Raw genomic sequence first — 27,412 nt, 5'->3', positions numbered from 1 at the left:
ATTAGTATATAAAAATGATGTATGGAAACTGAATGTCTTAGTCATGACTTGAATCAGTCCCCAGTACTCTGAAGATCCAGCTCATGTTATACTAGTGTACTGATGCTCTCAATAGAAACTCACACACAGCTCAATGCTCCTCCTGACTCATATATTTCTGTCATAGTCAATAAAATTCATTCCACTGCTGTCATCCCTTTGTCCTGACCAGAACAACTGGATCGTGTTGAAGATGGCATGAACCATATTAACCAAGACATGAAGGAGGCCGAGAAAAGTTTAAAAGATTTAGGGAAATGCTGTGGCCTTTTCATATGTCCCTGTAACAAGTAGGTACTGACCCAACGAGCCCAAAGGTTCTTCACTATGTGGTGGCGTCCAGTTCTTTTCCTTTCGTCACAGTGACTGTCTGAATCTGTTGTCTTCTCTTTGTCTTCTCTCCTCCTTTCTTTTGTTTCCTTTTCTTCTCACGTGCTTCGTTCTGTGGGGGATAAATTACTTGTGTTTAATCAGAGCAAATGGAGCGCATCGAGGAGGGAATGGACCAAATCAATAAGGACATGAAGGATGCAGAAAAGAATTTGAACGATCTAGGAGCATTCTGTGGTCTTTGCTCCTGTCCTTGTAACAAGTAGGTGCTGCCTGCCTGCCTGCCTGCCATTAAAACCAGGGTACAAGTGGCGTCATAGTGGTCAGTAGTGCGCTAGTCTTCTCCAGCTCTAACCAGACTGACTCCTCCCCTCTAACCTCTAACCTCTGACCTCTTATCTCCACGCTCAATGACTCAGCCTGAACCAAGGAGGCCATGACGGCATAAGACAGGCACACACACACATCCACACAAGACATGCTGTCTCGCACACATGCTGTACACACACACACATACAGGCACGCACGCACGCACACACGCACGCACACACACACACACACACACACACACAGTGACTGACAGGAGCCTCAGGTCCTCATGGGTCTCACTCTAGAGATCGTCCGGGCAGGCCTCCAGACATATCCCAGAATCCTTTGCGCCATCCGCAGGCTCGGCTCAGTAGCTCCCCACAGGCCCATCTGTCACAGCCTACGCTGAACCAGGGTGTCAGAACAGTGCATGGAGGTTGTTAACAACAATGCACTGTTAGCCTATACAGTGTGTAGAGAGTATCTGAGTTCCCCTCAGCAGCATAATAGCCAAGCTGATTACTGCCCACAAAATGTCCAAACACTTACTGTCCCTAACTAGTAATGCTAGACAGGACATTCTATGACCCCTGAACACATCCAACCACCAAAGGTATTGACTCCTATCCATCCGCAAACCAAACTCTCCTCCACTCAGACCAGGTCAAAACTCATTAGCAGTGCCCTTCTCCAAGCACCATTCTCCAAGCACCATTCTCCAAGTACCCTTCTCCAAGTACCCTTCTCCAAGCACCATTCTCCAAGCACCATTCTCCAAGCACCATTCTCCAAGCACCATTCTCCAAGCACCATTCTCCAAGTACCCTTCTCCAAACACCATTCTCCAAACACCATTCTCCAAGCACCATTCTCCAAGTACCCTTCTCCAAGTACCCTTCTCCAAACACCATTCTCCAAGTACCCTTCTCCAAGTACCCTTCTCCAAGCACCATTCTCCAAACACCATTCTCCAAGTACCCTTCTCCAAGTACCCTTCTCCAAGCACCATTCTCCAAACACCATTCTCCAAGCACCATTCTCCAAGTACCCTTCTCCAAGTACCCTTCTCCAAGTACCCTTCTCCAAGCACCCTTCTCCAAGCACCATTCTCCAAGCACCATTCTCCAAACACCATTCTCCAAGTACCCTTCTCCAAGCACCCTTCTCCAAGCACCATTCTCCAAGCACCATTCTCCAAGTACCCTTCTCCAAGTACCCTTCTCCAAGCACCATTCTCCAAACACCATTCTCCAAGTACCCTTCTCCAAGTACCCTTCTCCAAGCACCATTCTCCAAACACCATTCTCCAAGTACCCTTCTCCAAGCACCATTCTCCAAGCACCATTCTCCAAGCACCATTCTCCAAGTACCCTTCTCCAAGCACCATTCTCCAAGTACCCTTCTCCAAGTACCCTTCTCCAAGCACCATTCTCCAAGTACCCTTCTCGTCCAAGCAAACTTATCGTTTGCACGCTTAAATAAGAGTCTATGGAACAGCACCCTTCTCTTCTTGCCAGACTATCAAAGCCACTATAGTTACTATTCCTATAACAGCCACTATAGCCACTACTACTATCATAGCCACTATAGTTACTATTACTATCATAGCCACTATAGTTACTATTACTATCATAGCCACTATAGTTACTATTACTGTCATAGCCACAATAGTTACTATTACTGTCATAGCCACTGTAAGATTCCAAGACTGCTTAACATTTTCCTCATCTGCATGTAAATACCACACCATCAGACAACCTAAACAAGCTGACATCTGTAGAGTAGATCGATAGCAGCATGGCATGCGTGAGCCATTCTCTCTCTCACTCTCGCTCTCGCTCTCTCTCTCTCTCTTTCCCTCTCTCTCTCTCTCACTCTCGCTCTCTCTCTCTCTCTCTCTCTTTCCCTCTCTCTCTCTCTCTCTCTCTCTCTCTCTCTCTCTCTCTCTCTCTCTCTCTCTCTCTCTCTCTCTCTCTCTCTCTCTCTCTCTCTCTCTCTCTCTCTCTCTCTCTCTCTCTCTCACCCAACCCCATAATGACTACTGACTGGAATGACAGGAAGAGCATGACCCTTGAATGCCATGCATGCTGATAATGCACTGAGTAATGGTACACATGATGAAATACTAATGCTGATGATGTTCATGATGAACTCCTGTTATTTGTCATATAATTGTAGTCCGGGGCCTCAGATTCATTTACCACTATTATGGAAGCCACTAGAACAATTAGTATATGAGGTTGACGGAAACCCAGGGCTACATTCTAGTTCTCTAGATCTATACTGGAGTAAAAATCTCAACCCACTGGATTTAACCTCTATTGTAGGTGTCTTTTTTCTTATTCCAATCAAATGGAATTGATCCAATCAAAATGATTTGGTCAAATCAGATGGAATGAAGCTTCTTCACTAGTAGGACTATTGGGATTTAATATTTTATCAGCCTGTGGATCAAAAGCATTCACCCTGATGAGGGTCTGTCTGCATGTCTGATTTACATAATATCCAAATAGGTCCAGTTATACTGAAAATTGATGCAGGTTATAAAGGAGAAAGATAGAAAGATATAGCGAGAAAGTTACACATGGCACATGGAAAGGATGTGATAACCGAACTGTAGCCTATACAACACAAATTGTATAACATCATTGAGACGGGTGAATGTAGGAGGAGAGGAGGAGAGTTAACCAGGCAGTATGTCTGACTGTGTGTGTTTACCACAGTGGTCTGTCAGCGCTGTCAGAGAGCCAAGAGAACCGTCGCCCCAGTCCATTTCTATAAATACTAGCTCAGTGGGAGGGCTTATAATCAGCCATCTTTTCTATCCTCTGATAAAACAAGAAATGTTACAGAAAGGAAATATCTACCTTCCCCACTCTCCAAGGTTACAGAAAGGAAATATCTACCTTCCCCACTCTCCAAGGTTACAGAAAGGAAATATCTACCTTCCCCACTCTCCAAGGTTACAGAAAGGAAATATCTACCTTCCCCACTCTCCAAGGTTACAGAAAGGAAATATCTACCTTCCCCACTCTCCAAGGTTACAGAAAGGAAATATCTACCTTCCCCACTCTCCAAGGTTACAGAAAGGAAATATCTACCTTCCCCACTCTCCAAGGTTACAGAAAGGAAATATCTACCTTCCCCACTCTCCAAGGTTACAGAAAGGAAATATCTACCTTCCCCACTCTCCAAGGTTACAGAAAGGAAATATCTACCTTCTCCACTCTCCAAGGTTACCGAAAGGAAATATCTACCTTCCCCACTCTCCAAGGTTACAGAAAGGAAATATCTACCTTCCCCACTCTCCAAGGTTACCGAAAGGAAATATCTACCTTCCCCACTCTCCAAGGTTACAGAAAGGAAATATCTACCTTCCCCACTCTCCAAGGTTACAGAAAGGAAATGTCTACCTTCCCCACTCTCCAAGGTTACAGAAAGGAAATATCTACCTTCCCCACTCTCCAAGGTTACAGAAAGGAAATATCTACCTTCCCCACTCTCCAAGGTTACAGAAAGGAAATATCTACCTTCCCCACTCTCCAAGGTTACAGAAAGGAAATGTCTACCTTCCCCACTCTCCAAGGTTACCGAAAGGAAATATCTACCTTCCCCACTCTCCAAGGTTACAGAAAGGAAATGTCTACCTTCCCCACTCTCCAAGGTTACCGAAAGGAAATATCTACCTTCCCCACTCTCCAAGGTTACAGAAAGGAAATATCTACCTTCCCCACTCTCCAAGGTTACAGAAAGGAAATATCTACCTTCCCCACTCTCCAAGGTTACAGAAAGGAAATGTCTACCTTCCCCACTCTCCAAGGTTACAGAAAGGAAATATCTACCTTCCCCACTCTCCAAGGTTACAGAAAGGAAATGTCTACCTTCCCCACTCTCCAAGGTTACAGAAAGGAAATATCTACCTTCCCCACTCTCCAAGGTTACAGAAAGGAAATGTCTACCTTCCCCACTCTCCAAGGTTACAGAAAGGAAATGTCTACCTTCCCCACTCTCCAAGGTTACAGAAAGGAAATATCTACCTTCCCCATTCTCCAAGGTTACAGAAAGGAAATATCTACCTTCCCCACTCTCCAAGGTTACAGAAAGGCATTAAATCAATTACGCCATATGGTTTCAGACTGAGGACAGACAGACATGGTTTTAGGGAAAGAAATTAAATGAAAAGAAAAACACAGGTAAATATAAAAAACGATAGATCACTGTCCTCTCATGCTCCATGTTGAATGTTATGAAGCAGAGAACATTTGAAATAATTGCCTACTAGATACAGTATAACATACATTTCACACAGACAGATCTTTGGGATGATTGTTACAATCTTAACAACTGCAGTGTACTAATAGACTCATTAAATGGAGCCTGAAGCATAGACTCACCCAGGGCCTCCTTAGCCACTTGTCATGGTTAGATCTCTGTCAGACAGTGTCTTCAATTCATCTTGTTTACCTCGCAGTATTTGTTAGATCCACTGCTATATACTTCTAATAATGTATTTATATATTTATAAAGCGCATTTCTCACACTCAAGGCGCTAAAAGGTATTGCATAAATAATATTTATTCTCTGAATCAAAATCAAATCAAATCCAATGTTATTTGTCACATGCGCTGAATACAACAGGTGTAGACCTTACCGTGAAATGCTTACTGACAAGCCCTTAACCAACAATGCAGTTTTAAGAAAAATATTTACTAAATAAAATAACTTATTTTTTTTTAAAGTAACAATGAAATAACAATAACGAGTCTATATGCAGGTGGTACCGGTACCGAGTCGCGAAACTGAAATTGAGGAAGCCTACGTTTTGTCTAAGATCTCATCTTCTGACTGCGCCGGATAACTTTTACAGATCAACCTTAAGTCTATGTAGTTTCCTTCATTACTAGATAGATTTACAACCTGAACAAGACACTTGATGTTGAAAAGAAGCATACTCTACAGTAGGGTGTTACGTTCTGTTATGTCCCTCCAGTTTGTTTTCTTTTGCAGTTCTTCACACCTGTCCCCAACGATGTGGCAGTCCAGTCCAGTCCTGTTTCTCAGTGTTGTCTGTCTGCCAAAGCCTTGTGTCTCTGTTGTCTGTCACGTATAGTCACACTGAGGCTGTGTCTCAGATGGCACCCTATTCCCAGTGCTGGATGTGTGTAGGGAGTAGGATGCCATTTCAGATGCAACCTAGGATATACCATTGTGAGGGGGGAGGTGGGGGGGGGACATTTCAATATGAAGGAATGCTTTGGGGCGGGTGGTGGAGGGTGGCACAAAGTGAGTAATCCTAACTGTTGTTTACAAAATGCATGTAAATACTAATGGCACATCTTTCAGCTGGGAAAAGGCATGTGTCTCAGCATACTAAACATGCCTTAATACAGTACAGTATGTTATATACCTAGGCGATATAACATCACACTAATGATGATAAAACTAGAGAATGATGGATTGACCAAACCCATGCCTGCTCTCTCTGCTTTGCTTGGTTAGTGTCTAGTCTTCGACCTGTTTCTCATATTTCTATGTGACGGATCGATGCATGATGCTACAGTTACACCTGATAGATGATATCTAGCAGTGGTTAAGCCTCACCCTCCTCTTCCTCGGTCCAACGCAGGATGAAGAGTGGAGGCAGCAAGGCTTGGGGGAACAACCAGGATGGAGTGGTGGCCAGCCAGCCTGCCCGCGTGGTGGACGAACGCGAACAGATGGCCATCAGTGGAGGATTCATCCGCAGGTGAGGGGGGTTAGGGTTGGGCAGTGGTGGGGGGGTGGCGTGGAGGAACCTGTGGATTGTTGATGTAAAGACCAGGGATATCCTATTATATAGAGTTGGAGGAGCTGTAGGGACCAGGGATATCCTGTTATATAGAGTTGAGGGAGCTGTAGGAACCATGGATATCCTGTTATATAGAGTTGGGGGAGCTGTAGGGACCAGGGATATCCTGTTATATAGAGTTGGGGGAGCTGTAGGGACCAGGGATATCCTGTTATATAGAGTTGAGGGAGCTGTAGGGACACGGGATATCCTGTTATATAGAGTTGGGGGAGCTGTAGGGAAAGGGCAGTTTGATGGGAGGCAGAATGTCTACAGGTATGGAGATAGGGAGAGGGGGGGTAAATAGATAGAGGTGGGGGTCATGAACGATTTCCATATGAAGCTTTAAAGGTGTGTGTAAGGACGACAGGGGTCGGGAGCAGTAGTTACCATCTGCTGGTATGACGGGGGTAGAGCATTTTGTTGAGGGTAAACAGGGTGTTGTTTAGCCAGCTGTTTGGGCAGGAGGCTGAGGTTCTCAAAGCAGGAGAAATCAAAGGTGAAGTTTGTACAGGACAGGATGGGACACTACCTTTATAAACTTTTATAAACTGTATTGTTAAACCAAAATGTGTGTGTGTGTGTGTGTGTGTGTGTGTGTGTGTGTGTGTGTGTGTGTGTGTGTGTGTGTGTGTGCGCGCGCATGCGTGTGTGTGTGTGTGTGCGCGCGTGTGTGTGTGTGTGTGTGTGTCAGCCTAAATTCAGTTCCTTAACCAGGTGTGTGTTTCTTCCACAGGGTAACGGATGATGCCAGGGAAAATGAGATGGATGAGAACCTGGAGCAGGTGGGAGGCATCATCGGTAACCTGCGCCACATGGCCCTGGATATGGGCAACGAGATCGACACCCAGAATCGCCAGATCGACAGGATCATGGAGAAGGTACTGCTGGTGGTCCTCTGCTGGTCCTCTATTGATCCTCTATTGGTCCTCTATTGATCCTCTATTGGTCCTCTATTGATCCTCTATTGGTCCTCTATTGATCCTCTATTGGTCCTCTATTGGTCCTCTATTGACCCTCTATTGATCCTCTATTGATCCTCTATTGGTCCTCTATTGGTCCTCTATTGGTCCTCTATTGGTCCTCTATTGATCCTCTATTGATCCTCTATTGGTCCTCTATTGGTCCTCTATTGGTCCTCTATTGATCCTCTATTGATCCTCTATTGATCCTCTATTGGTCCTCTATTGATCCTCTATTGGTCCTCTATTGATCCTCTATTGGTCCTCTATTGATCATCTATTGGTCCTCTATTGATCATCTATTGGTCCTCTATTGATCCTCTATTGGTCCTCTATTGGTCCTCTATTGGTCCTCTATTGATCCTCTATTGATCCTCTATTGGTCCTCTATTGATCCTCTATTGGTCCTCCATTGGTCCTCTATTGGTCCTCTATTGGTCCTCTATTGATCCTCTATTGGTCCTCTATTGATCCTCTATTGGTCCTCTATTGGTCCTCTATTGATCCTCTATTGGTCCTCTATTGATCCTCTATTGGTTCTCTATTGATCCTCTATTGGTCCTCTATTGGTCCTCTATTGTCTATCTGCTATTATTTAGAGTTGTTGTCCAAATAGTCATTAGCCTCACATCTCAAAATGTTATTATCTGTGTATATTATCTGCAAAACAGAACCACAAATAACTAATGTTCCTCTCTCTATCGCTCTCTCTCTCCCCCTTTCTTTATACAGGCTGATTCCAACAAGACCAGGATTGATGAAGCAAACCAGCGGGCCACAAAGATGCTGGGTAGTGGCTAAGCTCCCGGAGCACGTTGCTTCTCCCGCAAGCGCAGTTTGTCACAAGGCGCAAACATGCTTTTATCATGGTATTTACCTTCTAGGTTTGCACACATGCACATATCACCTCCCCCCATTGTAAATGTTGTTATGTGTATTGTCTGTCTGGCTTTTTCAATGATTGTCCTCGTAAACAAAAGTATTTCTTATACTCCGTATCATTCTTTCCAAAGGTTGTATATAGTGCTGACTCGATGGCTCTAGCTCACTTGTGAAGTTTTTATTCTCTTTATCAAATATATATATATATATATATGATATATATATATATATATGATATATATATCATATATATATGTATAAAGGTACACTGCTGGATGACAAGTATAATAGGAATGCTATACAAGCTGTTTTTCCTTTTCAGTATATCAGTATTGTCTTAGTAAAACTGTGTCATTCCATCAGCTGCTGTCATGCTCCTTATTTTGATGTTGTCATGACGAATGAAGAAGAGGAAAAAATAAGATGATAACAAACGATAGTAAATTTAAAAAGCACTTACGTACAATCACTGTCTTTGGTTCCTTTCCCTCACCGCAATTATCATGAGTTACTGTTTAGACAATGTGCAACTAGATTTGCTGTAATAGACATTGCATTCCAAGTGATGTGAATTGTGCGTTCTGCATGACAAATGGTAGATTTTAGAGTCATATACATAAAACCTGTCTTAAAAATATATAAAAACAATAACATGGCAGTAGCAAAGTTGACAAAAGCATGCTCAGTATTAGGACACAGTTGAACGTTCCATACTCTCCTGCAAGTTTGCAATAGTGCCACTATTCCTGTCAAAATATATTTACAGACTGTGACCATCGTTGTAAAATAATGCAAAATGATCTTAACGTGAAGAGATGATGATGGAAGAATGAGGATATGGCTGTAACCGCAAAAAATGACGTGTTTTTTTCTAAATGAATATGCAGTTCAGTGAAGATATGGAATACGTGCTGAAGGGTGTGGTACTGGTTGTGTATTGTATCATAGATTTTGGATGCTCTGAAAAAATGAACAAATTACACATTGTTTGCAATGTAAAGCAAAGACGCGTATTTCTGAGAGACCTTACTTTTATAAGAAGACTGTATCCTGTTAGTTTAATCTCCCCATGTGGTTTGTTATTGGTCAAATAATAATGATAACTAAATAATATGAATATCATAATAATAATAATGTTTTGAAACAAAAAATGACATACAAAAGTTTTGTTTGCTTCTGTACTTTTAGAGCTATGCACACCAAATCGCCAAGATGTTGAGTAGTTAGAATAATAAGATGAAGAAATACCTTCTCTGAATGACACAATAGATTAAACTGAGATTGATGTCCTCAAAACGCATGTGATATTCAAACTCCCTCTGTATCCTGTCAGTTTGTGAAGTCGTGGAACATTTTGTAGCTAGCTGAATTGATTAAAAGTAATAAACCCTATTCTCTGTGCTCTGTGTTAATTGGTCTTTCTTTCTCTTGTCAATCAATGGTTTGTCTCCGTAGAAAAACAGTTGCTAATACAGTTGAAGTCGGAAGTTTACATACACATTTGCCAAATACATTTAAACTCAGTTTTTCACAATTCCTGACATTTAATCCTAGTAAAAATTCCCTGTCTTAGGTCAGTTAGGATCACCACTTTATTTTAAGAATGTGAAATGTCAGAATAATAGTAGAGAGAATGATTTATTTCAGCTTTTATTTCTTTCATCACATTCACAGTGGGTCAGAAGTTTACATTCACTCAATTAGTATTTGGTAGCATTGCCTTTAAATTGTTTAACTTGGGTCAAATGTTTCGGGTAGCCTTCCACAAGCTTCCCACAATAAGTTGGGTGAATTTTGGCCCATTCCTCCTGACAGAGCTGGTGTAACTGAGTCAGGTTTGAATGCCTCCTTGCTCGCACATGCATTTTCAGTTCTGCCCACACATTTTCTATAGGATTGAGGTCAGGGCTTTGTGATGGCCACTCCAATACCTTGACTTTGTTGTCCTTAGGTCATTTTGCCACAACTTTGTAAGTATGCTTGGGGTCATTGTCCATTTGGAAGACCCATTTGCGACCAAGCTTTAACTTTCTGACTGATGTCTTGAGATGTTGCTTCAATATATCCACATAATTTTCCTTCCTCATGATGCCATCTATTTTGTGAAGTGCACCAGTCCCTCCTGCAGCAAAGCACCCCCACAACATGATGCTGCCACCCCCGTGCTTCACGATTGGGATGGTGCTCTTCGGCTTGCAAGCCTCCCCCTTTTCTTCCAAACATAACTATGGTCATTATGGCCAAACAGTTATATTCAGACCAGAGGACATTTCTCCAAAAAGTATGATCTTTGTCCCCACTTGCAGGTACAAACCATAGTCTGGCTTTTTTATGATGGTTTTGGAGCAGTGGCTTCTTCCTTGCTGAGCGGCCTTTCAGGTTATGTCGATATGGGACTCATTTTACTGTGGATATAGAAACTTTTTGTACCTGTTTCCTCCAGCATCTTCACAAGGTCCTTTGCTGTTGTTCTGAGATTGATTTGCATTTTTCGCACCAAAGTATGTGTCACGGTTGTCGTATGGATTGGACCAAAATGCAGCGGGAATATGTATACTCATCTTCTTTTTATTTTGAAGAAGGAGAAACAACTAAATACGTATACAAAAAAGAACAAAACGAAACAGTCCTGTCAGGTGCAACAAACACTAAACAAGGAACAACTTCCCACAATCCCATAGAAAAACACCCCTCTTAAATAGGACCTTCAATTAGAAGCAACGAGGAGCAGCTGCTTCCAATTGAAGGTACACCTAATAAACATCACATAGAAATAAACATACTAGAACTAACATAGAAATAGACTAACAAAGAACATAGCCCAACAAACCCCGAAACACTCTAAACAAACACCCCCTGCCACGTCCTGACCAAACTACAATAACAAATAACCCCTTATACTGGTCAGGACGTGACAGTACCCCCCCCCCCCCCCCCCCCCCCCCCCCCCCCCCCAAAGGTACAGATTATTTTTGGTTTGTTTTGGGGTTTATTTTTTTTTGTGTTAATTGTTGCACCTCACACAAAAAAAATAAAAAATAAAAATAAACCCCAAAACCAAAAAAAATAATCCTAACTACAGGGAGGGAAAGGAGGGTGGCCACCGTCACCGATGGTTCTTGTGCTACACCCCCCCCCCCCCTCCCCAGCCTCCTACTACGGAGGTGGCTCATGCTCCGGCCTTACTCCCCAACCTGACCTGTCCACCCCCGCTAAATGCTTATCAAATTGCTGAAGACCTCGGGCTGATGCGTGTCGCTGGAGACCTCGGACTGGAGGGCGACTCTGGGAGCTCCGGACTGGAGGGCGACTCTGTCGGTTCCGGACTGTAGGGTGACTCTGTCGGTTCCGGACTGTAGGGTGACTCTGTCGGTTCCGGACTGTAGTGTCGACTCTGTCGGTTCCGTACTGTAGTGTCGACTCTGTCGGTTCCGGACTGTAGGGTCGACTCTGTCGGTTCCGGACTGTAGGGCCGACTCTGTCGGTTCCGGACTGTAGGGCCGACACTGTCGGTTCCGGACTGTAGGGCCGACACTGTCGGTTCCGGACTGTAGGGCCGACACTGTCGGTTCCGGACTGTAAGGCCGACTCTGTCGTTTCCGGACTGTAAGGCCGACACTGTCGGTTCCGGACTGTGGGCCGTCTCTGTCGGCTCCGGACTGTGGGCCGTCTCTGTCGGCTCCGGACTGTGGGCCGTCTCTGTCGGCTCTGGACTGTGGGCCGTCTCTGCAGGCTCCGGACTGTGGGCCAAGGGTGAGATCGTGCGCACTTCCGCATACACGGCGCTCTCCACTCCATACGATCCCCATAATAAGCACGGGGAGTTGGCTTAGGGCTCACCCTTGGCCCAGCCAAACTACCCGTGTGCCCCCCCCAAAACATTTTTGGGGCTGCCTCTCGCACTTGCCTCTCGGTGCGAATAATGCCTCATAATAGAGTCGCTCCACCATGGCTGCCTCCAGCTCCTCCTTAGGGCGCCGATACTCCCCAGCCTGGTGCCAAGGTCCTGCCCCATCCAGAATCTCTTCCCATGTCCATGACTCCACAGAGCTCTGCTGCTGCTCCTTCCTCCGCTGCTTGGTCCGTTTGTGGTGGGTAGTTCTGTCACGGTTGTCGTATGGATTGGACCAAAACGCAGCGGGAATATGTATACTCATCTTCTTTTTATTTTGAAGAAGGAGAAACAACTAAATACGTATACAAAAAAGAACAAAACGAAACAGTCCTGTCAGGTGCAACAAACACTAAACAAGGAACAACTACCCACAAATCCCATAGAAAAACACCCCTCTTAAATAGGACCTTCAATTAGAAGCAACGAGGAGCAGCTGCTTCCAATTGAAGGTCCACCTAATAAACATCACATAGAAATAGACATACTAGAACTAACATAGAAATAGACTAACAAAGAACATAGCCCAACAACCCCGAAACACTCTAAACAAACACCCCCTGCCACGTCCTGACCAAACTACAATAACAAATAACCTCTTATACTGGTCAGGACGTGACAGTACGTTCATCTCTAGGAGACATAATACGTCTCCTTCCTGAGCGGTATGACAGCTGCGTGGTCCGATGGTGTTTATACTTGCGTACTATTGTTTGTACAGATAAACGTGGTACCTTCAGGCATTTGGAAATTGCTCCAAACGATGAACCAGACTTGTGGTGGTCTACAATTTTTTTTCTGAGGTCTTGACTGATTTCTTTTGATTTTCCCATGATGTCATGCAAAGAGGCACTGTGTTTGAAGGTAGGCCTTGAAATACATCCACAGGTACACCTCCAATTGACTCAAATGATGTCAATTCGCATATTAGAAGCTTCTAAAGCCATGACATCCTTTTCTGGAATTTTCCAAGCTGTTTAAAGGCACTTAGTGTATGTAAACTTCTGACCCACTGGAATTGTGATACAGTAAACAATTGTTGGAAAAATGACTTGTGTCATGCACAAAATGGATGTCCTAACCGACTTGCCAAAACTATAGTTTGTTAACAAGAAATGTGTGGAGTGGTTGAAAAACAAGTTTTAATGACTCCAACCTAAGTGTATGTAAACTTCCCACTTCAACTGTATATGTCTGTCTTTATCTGTTAGTCAGACTCACCAGGACAAAGACATCAATATAATTTTACCCACACTGACATACAGTATAACAGCAACATAATATACATCTAAATGTGTATGAACATTTAAGGTATATTGAACGGTATGTGTAATGACAACCTGAACAATACCCCCAGTATAGAGTAACAGTGCCTTCAGACAGTACTCTATCCAGACCCCTAGACGTTTTCCACATTTTTTTGTTACAGCCTGAATATTTTTCTCAACAATCTACACACAATACCCCATAATGGCAAAGTGAAAACATGTTTTTTGACATTTTAACAAATGTATTGAAAATGAAATACAGAAATACCTCATTTACATACAGTACCAGTCAAAAGTACGGACACACCTACTCATTCCAGGGTTTTTCTTTATTTTTACTATTTTCTACATTGTAGAATAATAGTGAAGACATCAAAACTATGAAATACATGGAATCATGTAGTAACCAAAAAAAGTGCTAAACAAAATTAAATACACTGCTCAAAAAAATAAAGGGAACACTTAAAACAACACAATGTAACTCCAAGTCAATCACACTTTTGTGAAATCAAACTGTCCACTTAGGAAGCAACACTGATTGACAATAAATTTCACATGCTGTTGTGCAAATGGAATAGACAACAGGTGGAAATTATAGGCAATTAGCAAGACACCCCCAATAAAGGAGGGGTTCTGCAGGTGGAGACCACAGACCACTTCTCAGTTCCTATGCTTCCTGGCTGATGTTTTGGTCACTTTTGAATGCTGGCAGTGCTTTCACTCTAGTGGTAGCATGAGACGGAGTCTACAACCCACACAAGTGGCTCAGGTAGTGCAGCTCATCCAGGATGGCACATCAATGCGAGCTGTGGCAAGAAGGTTTGCTGTGTCTGTCAGCGTAGTGTCCAGAGCATGGAGGCGCTACCAGGAGACAGGCCAGTACATCAGGAGACGTGGAGGAGGCCGTAGGAGGGCAACAACACAGCAGCAGGACCGCTACCTCCGCCTTTGTGCAAGGAGGAGCAGGAGAAGCACTGCCAGAGCCCTGCAAAATGACCTCCAGCAGGCCACAAATGTGCATGTGTCTGCTCAAACAATCAGAAACAGACTCCATGAGGGTGGTATGAGGGCCCGGCGTCCACAGGTGGGGGTTGTGCTTACAGCCCAACACCGTGCAGGACGTTTGGCATTTGCCAGAGAACATCAAGATTGGCAAATTCGCCACTGGCGCCCTGTGCTCTTCACAGATGAAAGCAGGTTCACACTGAGCACGTGACAGACGTGACAGAGTCTGGAGACGCCATGGAGAACATTCTGCTGCCTGCAACATCCTCCAGCATGACCGGTTTGGCAGTGGGTCAGTCATGGTGTGGGGTGGCATTTCTTTGGGGGGCCGCACAGCCCTCCATGTGCTCGCCAGAGGTAGCCTGACTGCCATTAGGTACCGAGATGAGATCCTCAGACCCCTTGTGAGACCATATGCTGGTGCGGTTGGCCCTGGGTTCCTCCTAATGCAAGACAATGCTAGACCTCATGTGGCTGGAGTGTTTCAGCAGTTCCTGCAAGAGGAAGGCATTGATGCTATGGACTGGCCCGCCCGTTCCCCAGACCTGAATCCAATTGAGCACATCTGGGACATCATGTCTCGCTCCATCCACCAACGCCACGTTGCACCACAGACTGTCCAGGAGTTGGCGGATGCTTTAGTCCAGGTCTGGGAGGAGATCCCTCAGGAGACCATCCGCCACCTCATCAGGAGCATGCCCAGGCATTGTAGGGAGGTCATACAGGCACATGGAGGCCACACACATTACTGAGCCTCATTTTGACTTGTTTTAAGGACATTCCATCAAAGTTGGATCAGCCTGTAGTGTGGTTTTCCACTTTAATTTTGAGTGTCACTCCAAATCCAGACCTCCATGGGTTGATAAATTGGATTTCCATTGATTATTTTTGTGTGATTTTGTTGTCACCACATTCAACTATGTAAAGAAAAAAGTATTTAATAAGATTATTTCTTTCATTCAGATCTAGGATGTGTTGTTTAAGTGTTCCCTTTATTTTTTTGAACAGTATATATTTTATATTTGAGATTCCAGGTGACTACCTCATGAAGCTGGTTGAGAGAATGCCAAGAGTGTGCAAAGCTGTCATCAAGGCAAATGTAGAAAATAGTCCGAATAAAGAAAAACCCTTGAATGAGTAGGTGTGTCCAAACTTTTGACTGCCGATGTAAGCATTCACACCCCTTTGCTATGACACTCCAAATTGAGCTCAGGAGCATCCATATTCCTTTGATCATCCTTGATGTCACTACAACTTGATTGGATTCCACCTGTGGCCAATTCTAATGTTTGGACATGATTTAGAAAGAAAAACACCTGTCTACATACCATTCTGTATACATCTGTACGTTTGTTTATCCCATGTGTAACTCTTTGTTGTTGTTTTTGTCGCACTGCTTTGCTCTATCTTGGCCAGGTTGCAGTTGTAAATGAGAACTTGTTCTGAACTGGCCTACCTGGTTAAATAAAGGTGAAATAAAAAAAAAGAATAATATATAAGGTCCACAGTTGACAGTGCATGTTAGAGAAGGAACTATACCATGAAGTCCTAGGAACTGTCCGTAGACTCCGAGATAGAATTGTAATGAGGCATATATCTGGGGAGATTCTAGAGTGTTTAACATTTCCAAGAGCAAAGTGGTCTCCATCATTGGGAAATGTAAAAAATATGGAACTACCCAGACTCTGCCAAATGTTTTTTTTTAAATGTAACCTTTATTTAACTAGGCAAGTCAGTTAAGAACAAATTCTTATTTACAATTACAGCCTACTCCGGCCAATTGTGCGCCGCCCTATGGGACTCCCAATCACAGCTGGATGTGATACAGCCTGGATTAAAACCAGGGACTGTAGTGATGTCTCTTGCACTGAGATGCAGAGCCTTAGACCGCTGCGCCACTCGGGGCTAGCCGTCTGAAAAAACTGAGGAACTTGGCAAAAAGGACCTGGTAGACTGGTAAGGCTAGAGGGAACAATGAATGGAACCAAATACAGACAAATCCTTGATGAGAACCTGCTTCAGAGTGAAAACGACCTTAGACTGGGGCGAAGATTTACCTTCCAACAGGACAATGACCCCAAGCATACAGCCAAAACAATGTTGGAATGGCTTCAGAACAAGAATGTGAAAGTCCTTGAGTAGTCCAGCCAAAGCTCAGACTTGAATCCCATTGAAGCTCACAATCTAACTTAATCTTTTCCTGCAGTGGGCTAAATCAGGGTCACCGAGTGTTTCTTGGTAGTCTTAAATAAATCTTTGAAATAAAAGTATACACCTCACACACATGGTTATGGGCATAAAAAAAAGACACCTGTACCACCTGAAATGTATACAATTTTGAGCTTGCGTCTCAGTATTACACTTTCTATACATCACAGAAGACTGAAATATAACAAAACTGTAATCGCCACCAAAGGTGCTTCTATAAAAGGGGTGTGAATACTTAGATATTTCTGTATTTCATTTTCAATACATTTGCTATCATTTCTACAAATATGTTTTCACTTTGTCATTATGGGGTATTGTGTGTAGAGGGGTGAGAAAAGAAATACACTTAATCCATTTTGAATTCAGACTGTAACACAGCAAAATGTGTAATAAGTCAAGAGTATGAAGGCACTGTATAACTTGACTGATATTAATAATGGAAAAATACATATATTGTACTATACCATCCAGCTTTATGGAGATATGCACGTACTTTAATCATTTTAATATGAGCCAATTGTTACCTTCACAAAAGGTAACAATTACCTTCACAAAAGGTAACAATTGGGTTGCGTTCCAAATGGCACCCTATTACCTATGTAGTGCACCACGTTGTACCAGGGCCTATATAGGGTATAGGGTGTAATTTGGGACACAGCCCAGGAGTCAGCATCCGGTGGACCTTTGGAAGGTCTCATTAGTTAGATGAATGTGATGGTGGTGTTTCAAAATTAGGATCAATCATCCTTCCACACTTCATATTAGGTCCTAATGGCTAGACAACACAGCACAACATCCCCCAGGCAAACACACACACACACACACACACACACACACACACACACACACACACACACACACACACACACACACACACACACACACACACACACACACACACACACACACACGCACGCATGAGCACACACACACACACACACACACACACACACACACACACACACGCACGCACGCACGCATGAGCACACACACACACGCGCACACACACATGCGCATGCACACACACGCACACGCACACACAAACACACACACGCACGCACGCACGCACATGCGCATGCACACACACACACACACACACACACATGCACACAGACACACACACATGCACACAGACACACACACAGACACACACACACACATGTTGTAAATATAAAACATTATATATGATATCCCTAGATATCCCAAGATATCCCATGTACGATATCCCAAGAAAGAAACACAACATTATTACCGTGACTGTCTAAATAAATGTATTCCAAAATATAAATGTGCATTATATTCCTGTCTTCTTCACAAGAACAACCTTGTCGGTCATTTTGAGTTGTGTTATGCCACACAAAAGAAAGCTGCAATATCTCTTATGAGAGAACTTCAGTTCTTAGAGCGCAGTCTGCATATTTCTGCCAAACCGTTGAATCAGACTAAGCTGCTACAGAGACAGAGCGCATGATGCTGCATCTATTCTGTAGCTTCCAGTGAGATAAATCAGGATAAAGGAAACATTGGGGAAAACAAGTGCTGCTGCAATACGACGCAATCACTATACACTGAACTGTAGCTTCTGCATAATTCATTACAGAAGTACATCTAGTAAGAGTAGAGGAGAGGAGGAGAAGAGAGGAAGAGAGGAGGAGAGGGGATGGGGAAGAGGGGAGAGGAGGAGGAGAGGAGAGGGGAGGAGAAGATGGGGGAGGGGAGAGGAGGAGAGGAGGAGAGGAGGAGAGGAGGAGAGGGGATGGGGAAGAGGGGAGAGGAGGAGGAGAGGAGAGGGGAGGAGGGGGAAAGGAGGAGAGGAGGGGAGGGGAGGAGAAGAGGGGAGAGGGGAGAGGAGGAGAGGAGGAGAGGGGAGGGGAGGAAGAGAGGGGAGGAGGAGAGGGAATGAGGAGAGGAGCAGGGGGAGGAGAGAAGGAGAGGAGGAGAGGGGAGAGGAGGGGAGGAGGAGGAGAGAAAAGGAGGGGAGAGGAGCAGGGGAGGAGAAGAGAGGAGAGGTACAGCGATACTGATCTAGAACTGTAACTTTCCATTCATTTATATTTGTGATACTTTTTAGTAACATAAACATATTACATTCTATCAGTGGAGGCTCCTCAGAGGAGGAAGGGGAGGACCATCCTCCTCAGTGAACTCTTTTTTTTTAAATAGTGAAACATTTAAAACGTTATCCTTTTTAGAGAAAACTATAAATACATTCAGGTCACCAAATAATTGATTAAAACACACTGTTTTGCAATGAAGGCCTACAGTAGCCTGAACAGCACTCTGTAGGGTAGCACCATGGTGTAACCGGAGGACAGCTAGCTTCTGTCCTCCTCTGTGTACATTGACTTCAATACAAAACCTAGGAGGCGCATGGTTCTCATCACCTTTCATAGACTTACAAAGTAATTATGACAACTTCTTGAGGACGTCCTCCAACCTATCAGAGCTTTTGAAGCATGAGCTGACATGTTGTCCACCCAATCAAAGGATCAGAGAATTCATCTAGTACTGAAAGCATAAGCTACAGCTAGCACTGCAGTGCATAACATGTAGTGAGTAGTTGACTCAAAGAGAGAGAAAGACAATAGTTAAACAGTTTTCAACAAATATATTTCTTCAAAAATGAAGGGGAAGCAAGAGAGAGAGAGCTATATTTAGTCATTTCTTTCGCTTTCACTTGCTTAGCTAGCAAATGGAGCTAGCTAATTTAGCCTACTCAAACACCCGGCTCAAACAGAGGAATGCTGTGTTAGCTAGCTGGCTATGACTAGGTAAGCTTTTGAGTTTACTAATTTATTGCCACTGGGGCCCGCCGGGGGGTAACTGCTAAACTGTTTAATGACTGTACGCTGTATTGGATGATTGTAGCGGGTTTACTAACATGTTAGTTCTATATCTATGTTGACAATGACATTATTTTAGCTAATATGGTGACAACGATGTAGGCTGTGTGTAGTGGTTAGCGGTTATGATATGAAGGTTTGGCTTGGAAAGGTTTTGTCGCCTGGTCACAGACAGCTGATGCGTTTTGATCTGGATCCCACAAACGAAGGGAAAAGGTGAGAGGAGGAGAGTGTAGATATGAGAAGGAATTAACAAGTAAAGTGATCATGCTGTTTGTTTATGGCTACTATGAAAGTCAACTGTGTTTATGTGTGATCAGGAGTGTATTCCTTCCACTGATTCTGTTGAAAAACGTTTAAAATGGGGAACAAAACGGAGACAAACATACCTGAACTGTTGGACTAATGATTACACCCTAGATCAGCTAGATGCAGGCAAGAGTGTGCAAGGCGGTATTGAACGGGTCACTGTCTCTCACCTAAAAAACGTATCTCGGCCTGTGTGCACCTACGTTGTAAACTTTCATTTATAGGCTAGGTTGCAGCAACCTCATGATTGGTATAGGGAAAATCCATGTAGTAGCCCAAACCTATCAATGTTACATTGACCTGGGTGAATAGAATATGAATGACAGTCATCCAAGACAGTGGCGATTTTAGCATATAAATCTTGGTGGGGCAAACTCCCAAAAAATATTTAGATGCATGCCAGCAAAGCCACCACACAACACAACACTAAACAATACATGAATTGCACTATAATGATGACAAGCGGTGCCCACAAACTGTTAGGGCCTACATAAAGCTATCCCAACAGCAGAGCTTTCTTTTCAGCAACATGGAGTGAATCCTTACCACCTCTACACCTGGCTATCAGCGGAGCCTTGTCTGGCAGTTTACTAAGCCTCATTTAAGAAAATATTGTGGCAGACGGCAGGGAGAGGTGAGGGGAGTGGTAATTGAGGAAAGATAATTGGCAGGTCGCTGGCTCAGCCCCCAAGCCTTATATGGACTTCCTGCCCCAACGAGGCAAAACTGTGAATCGTTAAGCCAGGGAGTGCTTGGGGATAAAGGAGGAAGTAGCCTGCACAAAGAGGCAGAGGAGGTGAGAGATAAGGGAGGTATGAAGAGCGAGAGAAACGAGAGCAAAATCTGTGTGATTGCCCGTTGTGACCTGGACTGTCGGACTACCCCCCTGGTGTACCAGACCGGATTGGCTGAGAACCCGAGTGTGAGGATTACCCCTGGAAAATGGAACGGACAAAGAGAACGGCTTGTGGACTGTAGGTGATTGGTGAATTCCACGTTCTTTCCCCGTGTTCCAAAATCCCTAAAACTTCCCCTTTGCATTATATTTGTGCTACTGGTGCCTGTTTTGTTATTGAACTTGGTGATGTGGAAACCCCATACCCTTGATCCTGCTACAATATATACAAACAAAAAACATAGCTGATATGGCTGACTTGCTTAAACAAATGTGGTTTCTACTGACAATTGAGATGTACAAACTATGGCATTAGGGAACGATGAGCTGATAAGAGGTAATCCGTAATTTCGATTAAGACAATGATGAGCGAGCGAAGACGGATGTAGACAATAACTATTTGTTCAGCACTTTTGAAATGTACTTCGACAGAATTCAGAACATGGGCCGTTCTTGCAGTATTCTCCCTGTACACCAAGTCAGAACCATAGGATAAATAAAAGGGGCATATAAGCAGACAATGAAAGCTCTTACAATATTCGATGATGACATTTCTCTAAACCAGGCTATAGGCTACATGTCCACCACCAAGTCAGAACAGTCGGCTAAGTTATGAGGGGGAAAGGGACCAAATGATTAGGGTGAGGCACATGGGCTACTAACAGCTTACTACACAACATACACTTAGTATTACTTTATTGGCTACAGTATACATATCTCCCTGGCATATTACATAATTTATGCAGCAGCATACAAGACATGTTTGGACTCACCATTGTGCTGTGGTAACTTGAAGGAAGGTGGCGCAGCGGTCCTTCTTGTGGGCAACTGTGTCATCAAATTTTGTCAGTGATCTTCAGGTCGGAGCTCTAGAAAGAAGCCCGAGTTCCCAACTTGGAATTCCGAGTTGGATGACTGTTCAAAACGTTTTTTCCCAGCCGGAGCTCGTTTGTTTCTTAGTTCCCAGTAGTCTTGAACTCACTGAAGTCTGAGATTTCCCAGTTGAGAAGTCATGCTGGATTGACAGCATGGCTAATGTATTCAAGCTTTTCTGGACCATGGTGTTGCGTGTGAATGTTTATCCTTTTAAGGTTGGAAAAGGGACCCTTCAAACCAGACTTGGACCACACACCCTCTCCACCTAACATCAGGGGAAGCAAAATAGTCAAATCAAATTTTATTGGTCACATACACATGGTTAGCAGATGTTATTGTGAGTGTAGCGAAATGCTTGTGATTGCTTTGCAACGTTTGCAGTTAGCCACTGATTCCTTCAAAACCACTCATTGTTAAAAAAAAAATTACATTGTTTGCACACTTATATGTGACACGTAATAATGTCAAAATAACATGCAAAACAGGCAAATGATTTATTATTATCCAATATACTGTAATAGAAATAAGGCCATGCTCATAAAAAAAATGTATCTTCCTCCCTTATCTTAAATGGTACCGGCCCCCGCTGTATTCTATGCAAATGGTTGTGGTGCCTGTGCAATAAATGTGTAATTACCATTTGACCACGTAATTTCGTAAATAAATAAATAAATAGCATAAAGTAAAGTGCTACCCACCAGTAAACAAGCCCTCCTCCAGTCCCCTCACTGCGTTCCAAATGGCACCTTATACATTATATAATGCACTACCCTATGGGCCCTGGTCAAAACTAGTGCACTAAATAGGGACTAGGGTGCCATTTGGGATGCAACCAGTGCCATTTACAGCTCGGATGCTCCCTGCATCGTGACTGTGGGTCGTGATCACTTAAACACAGTAAATGATAGGGTAATGTTGCTGTCTGAGTATGTGGTTTTCAGAGAAGATACAGAGAATTGTATGGCTGAAGTTTAACATATGAGTGACTGTTGTATGGCTGAAGTTTAACATATGAGTGACTGTTGTATGGCTGAAGTTTAACATATGAGTGACTGTGTGTAATGGGGTTGCGTGGTTGTAAAATGGATGGATTAAAATGGTGTGTGTGCGTGTGCGTATGTGTGTGATGAATGACAAGTGCGCTCCCTGCAGTGGAACATTGCTGACTTGTTCCTTTCAGCAGCTAATGTCTGGTACTGCACACTGTGTATAGTCTACATCCAGGGTGTGAGCTAATTTTATACATTCTGCTCCCCCCTTTCTCTCTCCCTGTCTCTCTCTCTCTCAATTCAATTGACTTTATTGACAAAGTATACATATAAATAATAATAATAGCAATAATAATAGTAGTTGAAATGGGATTACCATTAACAGCAACTACAACAACAATAATAACACATTAAAGCAATAGTAGTAGACCAGTCTCAATCTGACTGAGAAGACATGACATGGTATCTCTCTCGGTCTCTCTCTCCCTTCTTCTCTCTCTCTCTGTCTCTCTGTCTGTCTCTCTCCCTCTCTCTCTCCCTGTCGCTCTCCCTGTCACGTCCTGGCCAGTATAAGGGTTAGTATTGTAGTTTGGTCAGTATTGTAGTTTGGTTAGTAAATTAGTATTGTAGTTTGGTCAGGACGTGGCAGAGGGTATTTGTTTTATGTGGTTCAGGGTGGTGTGTTTGTTTAAAGGGTGTTTGATTTAGTATTTCCGGGGTTTTGGTTTATGGTCTAGGTTTATGTATGTCTATGTGGAATCTAGTGAGTGTATGTCTATGGGTGATTAATTGGGGTTGGGACTCTCAATTGAAGACAGGTGTTTTCTCTTTGCCTTTGATTGAGAGTCCCATATATTGGGGTGTGTTTGTGTTTGTGATTCGTGGGTGAGTGTTCTGTGTGTAAGCCTTATTAAATAGCCAGACGGTTGGTTGTTCGTTCATTCTCGTGTTTTGTTATTTTTGGTATTCATTTTGGAAAGTGAAATAAACGTCAAGATGAGCCTACACGTACCTGCTGCGTTTTGGTCCTCCTTCACCGACGACGACCGTGACACTCCCTCCCTCTCTCTGTCTCTGTCTGTCTGATGGATACACCACGCAGTTTGTGCTGGTGCTGATGACTACTAGCTAGTAATTAAAGAATTTGGTGTTTTATGATTGAGATGTGCCTTGTCCCAAACAGTACTGAGAATTAGCCTCTTCCCTAGAATCATATCTCCTTCAGTGTTTGGCATCCCCCATACACTGTCTCCCACGGAATCTGTCATCTCATGTTCCCCATCCCTGGCTGTCTACCTATCTGATTTTTAATTCTACACACACTCAGAACCCACTCTGAATCTCTCAACATCTGACACTTTGACTCCCTCATCTTCTATACCCTCATCCCCCTATTCTCTTTATTTTGATTCCTCTCCCTATCTGACTGCCTGCCTGGCCTGCTAGCACTCATTCTCATTTACAGGGGCTATATCTGTCCCCCTAAATGTATTCAGACTGTCCTTGCAAGCAGGCTACAGCGACCATCACATCTGAGCAGCCCTTGAGAAGTAGAACTGCTCACAATGTAATGTAATCTAACAGAGCTGTTCTTACAGCCGGGCAGAGTGAGAGGGAGGGAGGGAGGGAGGGAGGGAAGAGGGGAGGAATGGAAGGAGGGTTATGTAAGGACTGGGCTGTGCTGCTGCTATTGGAACACGAGACATTCTCCTACAGAGAGAAACAGCAGTCCTCTAAAGGGGGGAGAGAGAGAAATATAGAGATGACAGGGAGAAAGAAATAGAGAGGAGAGAGAAAAATAGAGAGGACAGAAAGAGAGAGGACAGGGAAAGAAAGAGAGGAAACAGGACAGGGATAGAGAGAGAGAGAGAGGACAGGGAGAGAGATAGGACAGGGGGGAGAGAGGACACGGGGGGAGAGAGAGGGGACAGGGGGAGAGAGGACAGAGAGAGAGAGGACAGAGAGAGATACACACATTGAGGGAATGTAAGAGAGGGAGAGACAGCAAGAGGATGAAAGAAAGAGACAGAGGGAAGGAGAGGAAAGATAGGATCATAGAGACAGCAAGAGAGGTATAGATTGAGAGAGGTAGCGAAAGAGAGAGTGCGTGTCAAAGAGAAAAAGTGAAATAAATTGAGTGAAATCGGGATCTGTGGGGCTGATAGGGGTTTTGCTCTGCAGCCCATTCTAAGCATCCTGCGTCTGTCTGACTGCTAGGGTGGAGTCTGTGTGCTGTGTGAGGGACTGATGAAGGGATCAGTCAGAAGAAGGCAGGAGAAGAGGGATAAGAGAGGAGATGGAGAGAGCAAATGAGAGGTAAAGAGGAGACAAGATGGGGAGAAGAGTGGGAGTGGAGTTTGAAGAGAGAGAGATGAAGGGAGTGAGGAGAGGAGAGAGGAAGGGAGTGAGGAGAGAGGAAGGGAGTGAGGAGAGGAAAGAGGGAGAGAGGAAGGGAGTGAGGTGAGGAGAGAGGAAGGGAGTGAGGAGAGAGGAAGGGAGTGAGGAGAGGAAAGAGGGAGAGAGGAAGGGAGTGAGGAGAGGGGAGAGAGGAAGGGAGTGAGGAAAGAGGGAGTGAGGAGAGGAAAGAGGAAGGGAGTGAGGAGAGAACAGGAGAGGAGAGAGGAAGGGAGTGAGGAGGGAGAGGAAGGGAGTGAGGAGAGGAGAGAGGAAGGGAGTGAGGAGTGGACAGGAGAGGAGATGAAAGAGGGAGAGATGAGGGATAATTCGTGGAAAGGAGAGGAGAGGAGTAGAAGAGGCAATGAGCTGGCTAATGTGGGGGAGGTGGCATGAATAACAACACATCCACAATGGTGGGATGCAGAGGAGAGAGAAAGGAGGGGAGAAGAGGGAGAGGGGTGGGGCTCCTGTAGACTATACGCATAGGGAAACCACTGCATTCTCCTGTCTCTCTCCCTTCCTCCCTGTCTCAGTCACATGCAGACAGGGAAGAAGTGCACCTTGCAAGGCTCTTAGCTACGCTCTTAGCTATGCTATACACCCTGTACTTAACTGCTACTTAACATAGAAATTACCCTCCCGCAGTTTTATCAATGAAAGCACCTGTCTATTTCCCTCTGCATAGCTACAACTAGGACACCTCTCTCCCTCTTCCTCTCCTTCGCTCTCTGTCTCTCTCTCTGTCTCTGTCTCTGTCTCTCTGTCTGTGATGCTCTCCTAACAGAGCTGTTGTGGTGGGGGAGGGGAAAGACAGAGCTGAAGAGGGAAGGGAGGCTGAGTCACAGTCTACAGACAGACGATGCCTTCCAGGTCCCTCCAACCTTGGTCCTCCTCCCTATTCACATAACCACATCTGCTACCCACGATAACCCCTGCCTCCCCTCCTCTCTCCCCTCCTCCCTCCCTCCCGTCCTCCTCCATTCATTGTGTCTAAAAGTGTATACATGACCTTTTAATTACGTGCCTCCGAATGACCTCTACTGTCAGCTTAGCTAGTTGGTGACGTGTAAATATTTGGGACATGGGAAGGGAATGTGGAGTAAGAGAAACACCACCACCTAGTGGTGGAGGTTGGGTTCTGCATGTGGTGATGGGCGTTGTTAGACTGCAGTTGTAAACATGGTTTAGGTTGACCAGTCTGAGGTGAATTTTGTTGTTACATTTTCAGGTTACCATATGTGTGTGTTTATACGTGTACCGAGCAGTGTGTACTGCTTGCTTGTTGGTTTTCTATAAAACAAAAAAACAAATATCACCACATTTATTAATCACTGGCTTCACACGCACACACACACACACACACACACACACACACACACACACACACACACACACACACACACACTCTCACACACACACACACACACACACACACACACACACACACACACACACACACACACACGCACACAGTGGGCCAAATATGTGTATTGAAATGTGATTTAACACACACAGAATGAAGACCTATCGTCTACAGTCCACTCTTGGTTATAAGACCACACAACAGCCCATAGACTCCTCTACTTCACTAAATCCTATTGTGAAGTATGGAGCTGTAATATGGGTCAAGGACACTCACTTACACAGCAACAGTACTCATAAAAGTCACTTGTATTACAGACAATTAACTTGAAACCCACTAATGGATTGACTGACACTTCCGACACCACTCTACAACATTCAGATCAAAAGCCATAAAAGGACAGTTCAAATGGAACATGAGAGAATTTGGCCACCTGTCTGGATGCCAGTCCCCTTTAGCCTGATAAAAATTGCATTCCATCAATCGTACAGCCTTGAGGGGAGCCAGATACTACTTTAAGTGGATGAGGATTGTCCATTTGGCCTAATATTGACATCCAGTATTTCCTCTAACATAGACCACAGTAGTCACTGTGTAAAGCTCTCGACACACAGAGAGCTGTTGGGACTAGGGCTGATGGGGGTTAGAGTATTGCTCAGCAACCACTCACCTCTAGCCAATAGAACTTAATATGGATCTAGATGGACTGGATGGGTGTACCAGCAATATGGTGAACATACGTAGCCCATCACAGGGCTAAGTGGAGCTATCACCAATTTCAATATTGCAAAACAAAATAAACAGTCCAAATCAAACCTCTCAGATCTACAAGAAATGCCCCCACCACCAGGAAATGCGGCAGAATTTAGCAGCCAAACAAAAGTCATAAGTCCTAGTTGTGGGAGTCCATTTGGGATTGGTAACAGGAGTCCTCTTCTCAGACCCTGGCTATGTCACAAACGGCACCCGATTCCCTACAGAGTAAACTACTCTATAGGAAATAGGGTGCCACTTCTCT

The 27,412-nt window shown here is 44.1% G+C and overlaps 3 protein-coding genes and 1 long non-coding RNA gene across 4 annotated transcripts in view; 3 read left to right on the top strand and 1 right to left on the bottom strand.

The window, feature by feature from the left end:
• LOC115167648 (synaptosomal-associated protein 25-A) overlaps positions 1 to 9,750 on the top strand; it is a 35,335-nt gene extending 25,585 nt beyond the window's left edge. The window contains exons 5-8 of the mRNA XM_029722298.1: positions 514 to 631; positions 6,305 to 6,424; positions 7,242 to 7,386; positions 8,200 to 9,750. Coding sequence (XP_029578158.1) covers positions 514 to 631; positions 6,305 to 6,424; positions 7,242 to 7,386; positions 8,200 to 8,268 — 452 coding nt within the window. The 3' untranslated portion in view covers positions 8,269 to 9,750. The remainder of the gene's footprint in view (positions 1 to 513; positions 632 to 6,304; positions 6,425 to 7,241; positions 7,387 to 8,199) is intronic.
• On the bottom strand, positions 396 to 21,864 carry LOC115167721 (uncharacterized). The gene is made up of 2 exons (XR_003870558.1): positions 21,543 to 21,864; positions 396 to 481 (listed from the first exon to the last, which is right to left on the bottom strand). It is a non-coding gene; the product is annotated as an uncharacterized LOC115167721 (long non-coding RNA).
• LOC115167573 (putative proline-rich protein 21) lies at positions 941 to 2,549 on the top strand. Its single transcript, XM_029722178.1, has 2 exons — positions 941 to 1,400; positions 1,653 to 2,549. Exons 1-2 carry the CDS (start codon positions 1,262 to 1,264, stop codon positions 2,414 to 2,416), a joined length of 903 nt encoding a protein of 300 aa, XP_029578038.1. The 5' UTR covers positions 941 to 1,261; the 3' UTR covers positions 2,417 to 2,549.
• Positions 2,646 to 5,327, top strand: LOC115167526 (periaxin-like). Its single transcript, XM_029722058.1, has 2 exons — positions 2,646 to 3,523; positions 3,563 to 5,327. The coding sequence occupies exons 1-2, from the start codon at positions 3,375 to 3,377 to the stop codon at positions 4,851 to 4,853; spliced, it is 1,440 nt and encodes a 479-aa protein (XP_029577918.1). The 5' UTR covers positions 2,646 to 3,374; the 3' UTR covers positions 4,854 to 5,327.
• Positions 21,865 to 27,412: the final 5,548 nt, after the last annotated feature.

Source organism: Salmo trutta, chromosome 1 (genome assembly GCF_901001165.1).
Source record: "Salmo trutta chromosome 1, fSalTru1.1, whole genome shotgun sequence".
Classification (NCBI taxonomy): domain Eukaryota; kingdom Metazoa; phylum Chordata; class Actinopteri; order Salmoniformes; family Salmonidae; genus Salmo; species Salmo trutta.
The sequence above is the reverse complement of the archived record's forward strand: the minus strand, read 5'-3'. Positions and strand labels throughout refer to the sequence as shown.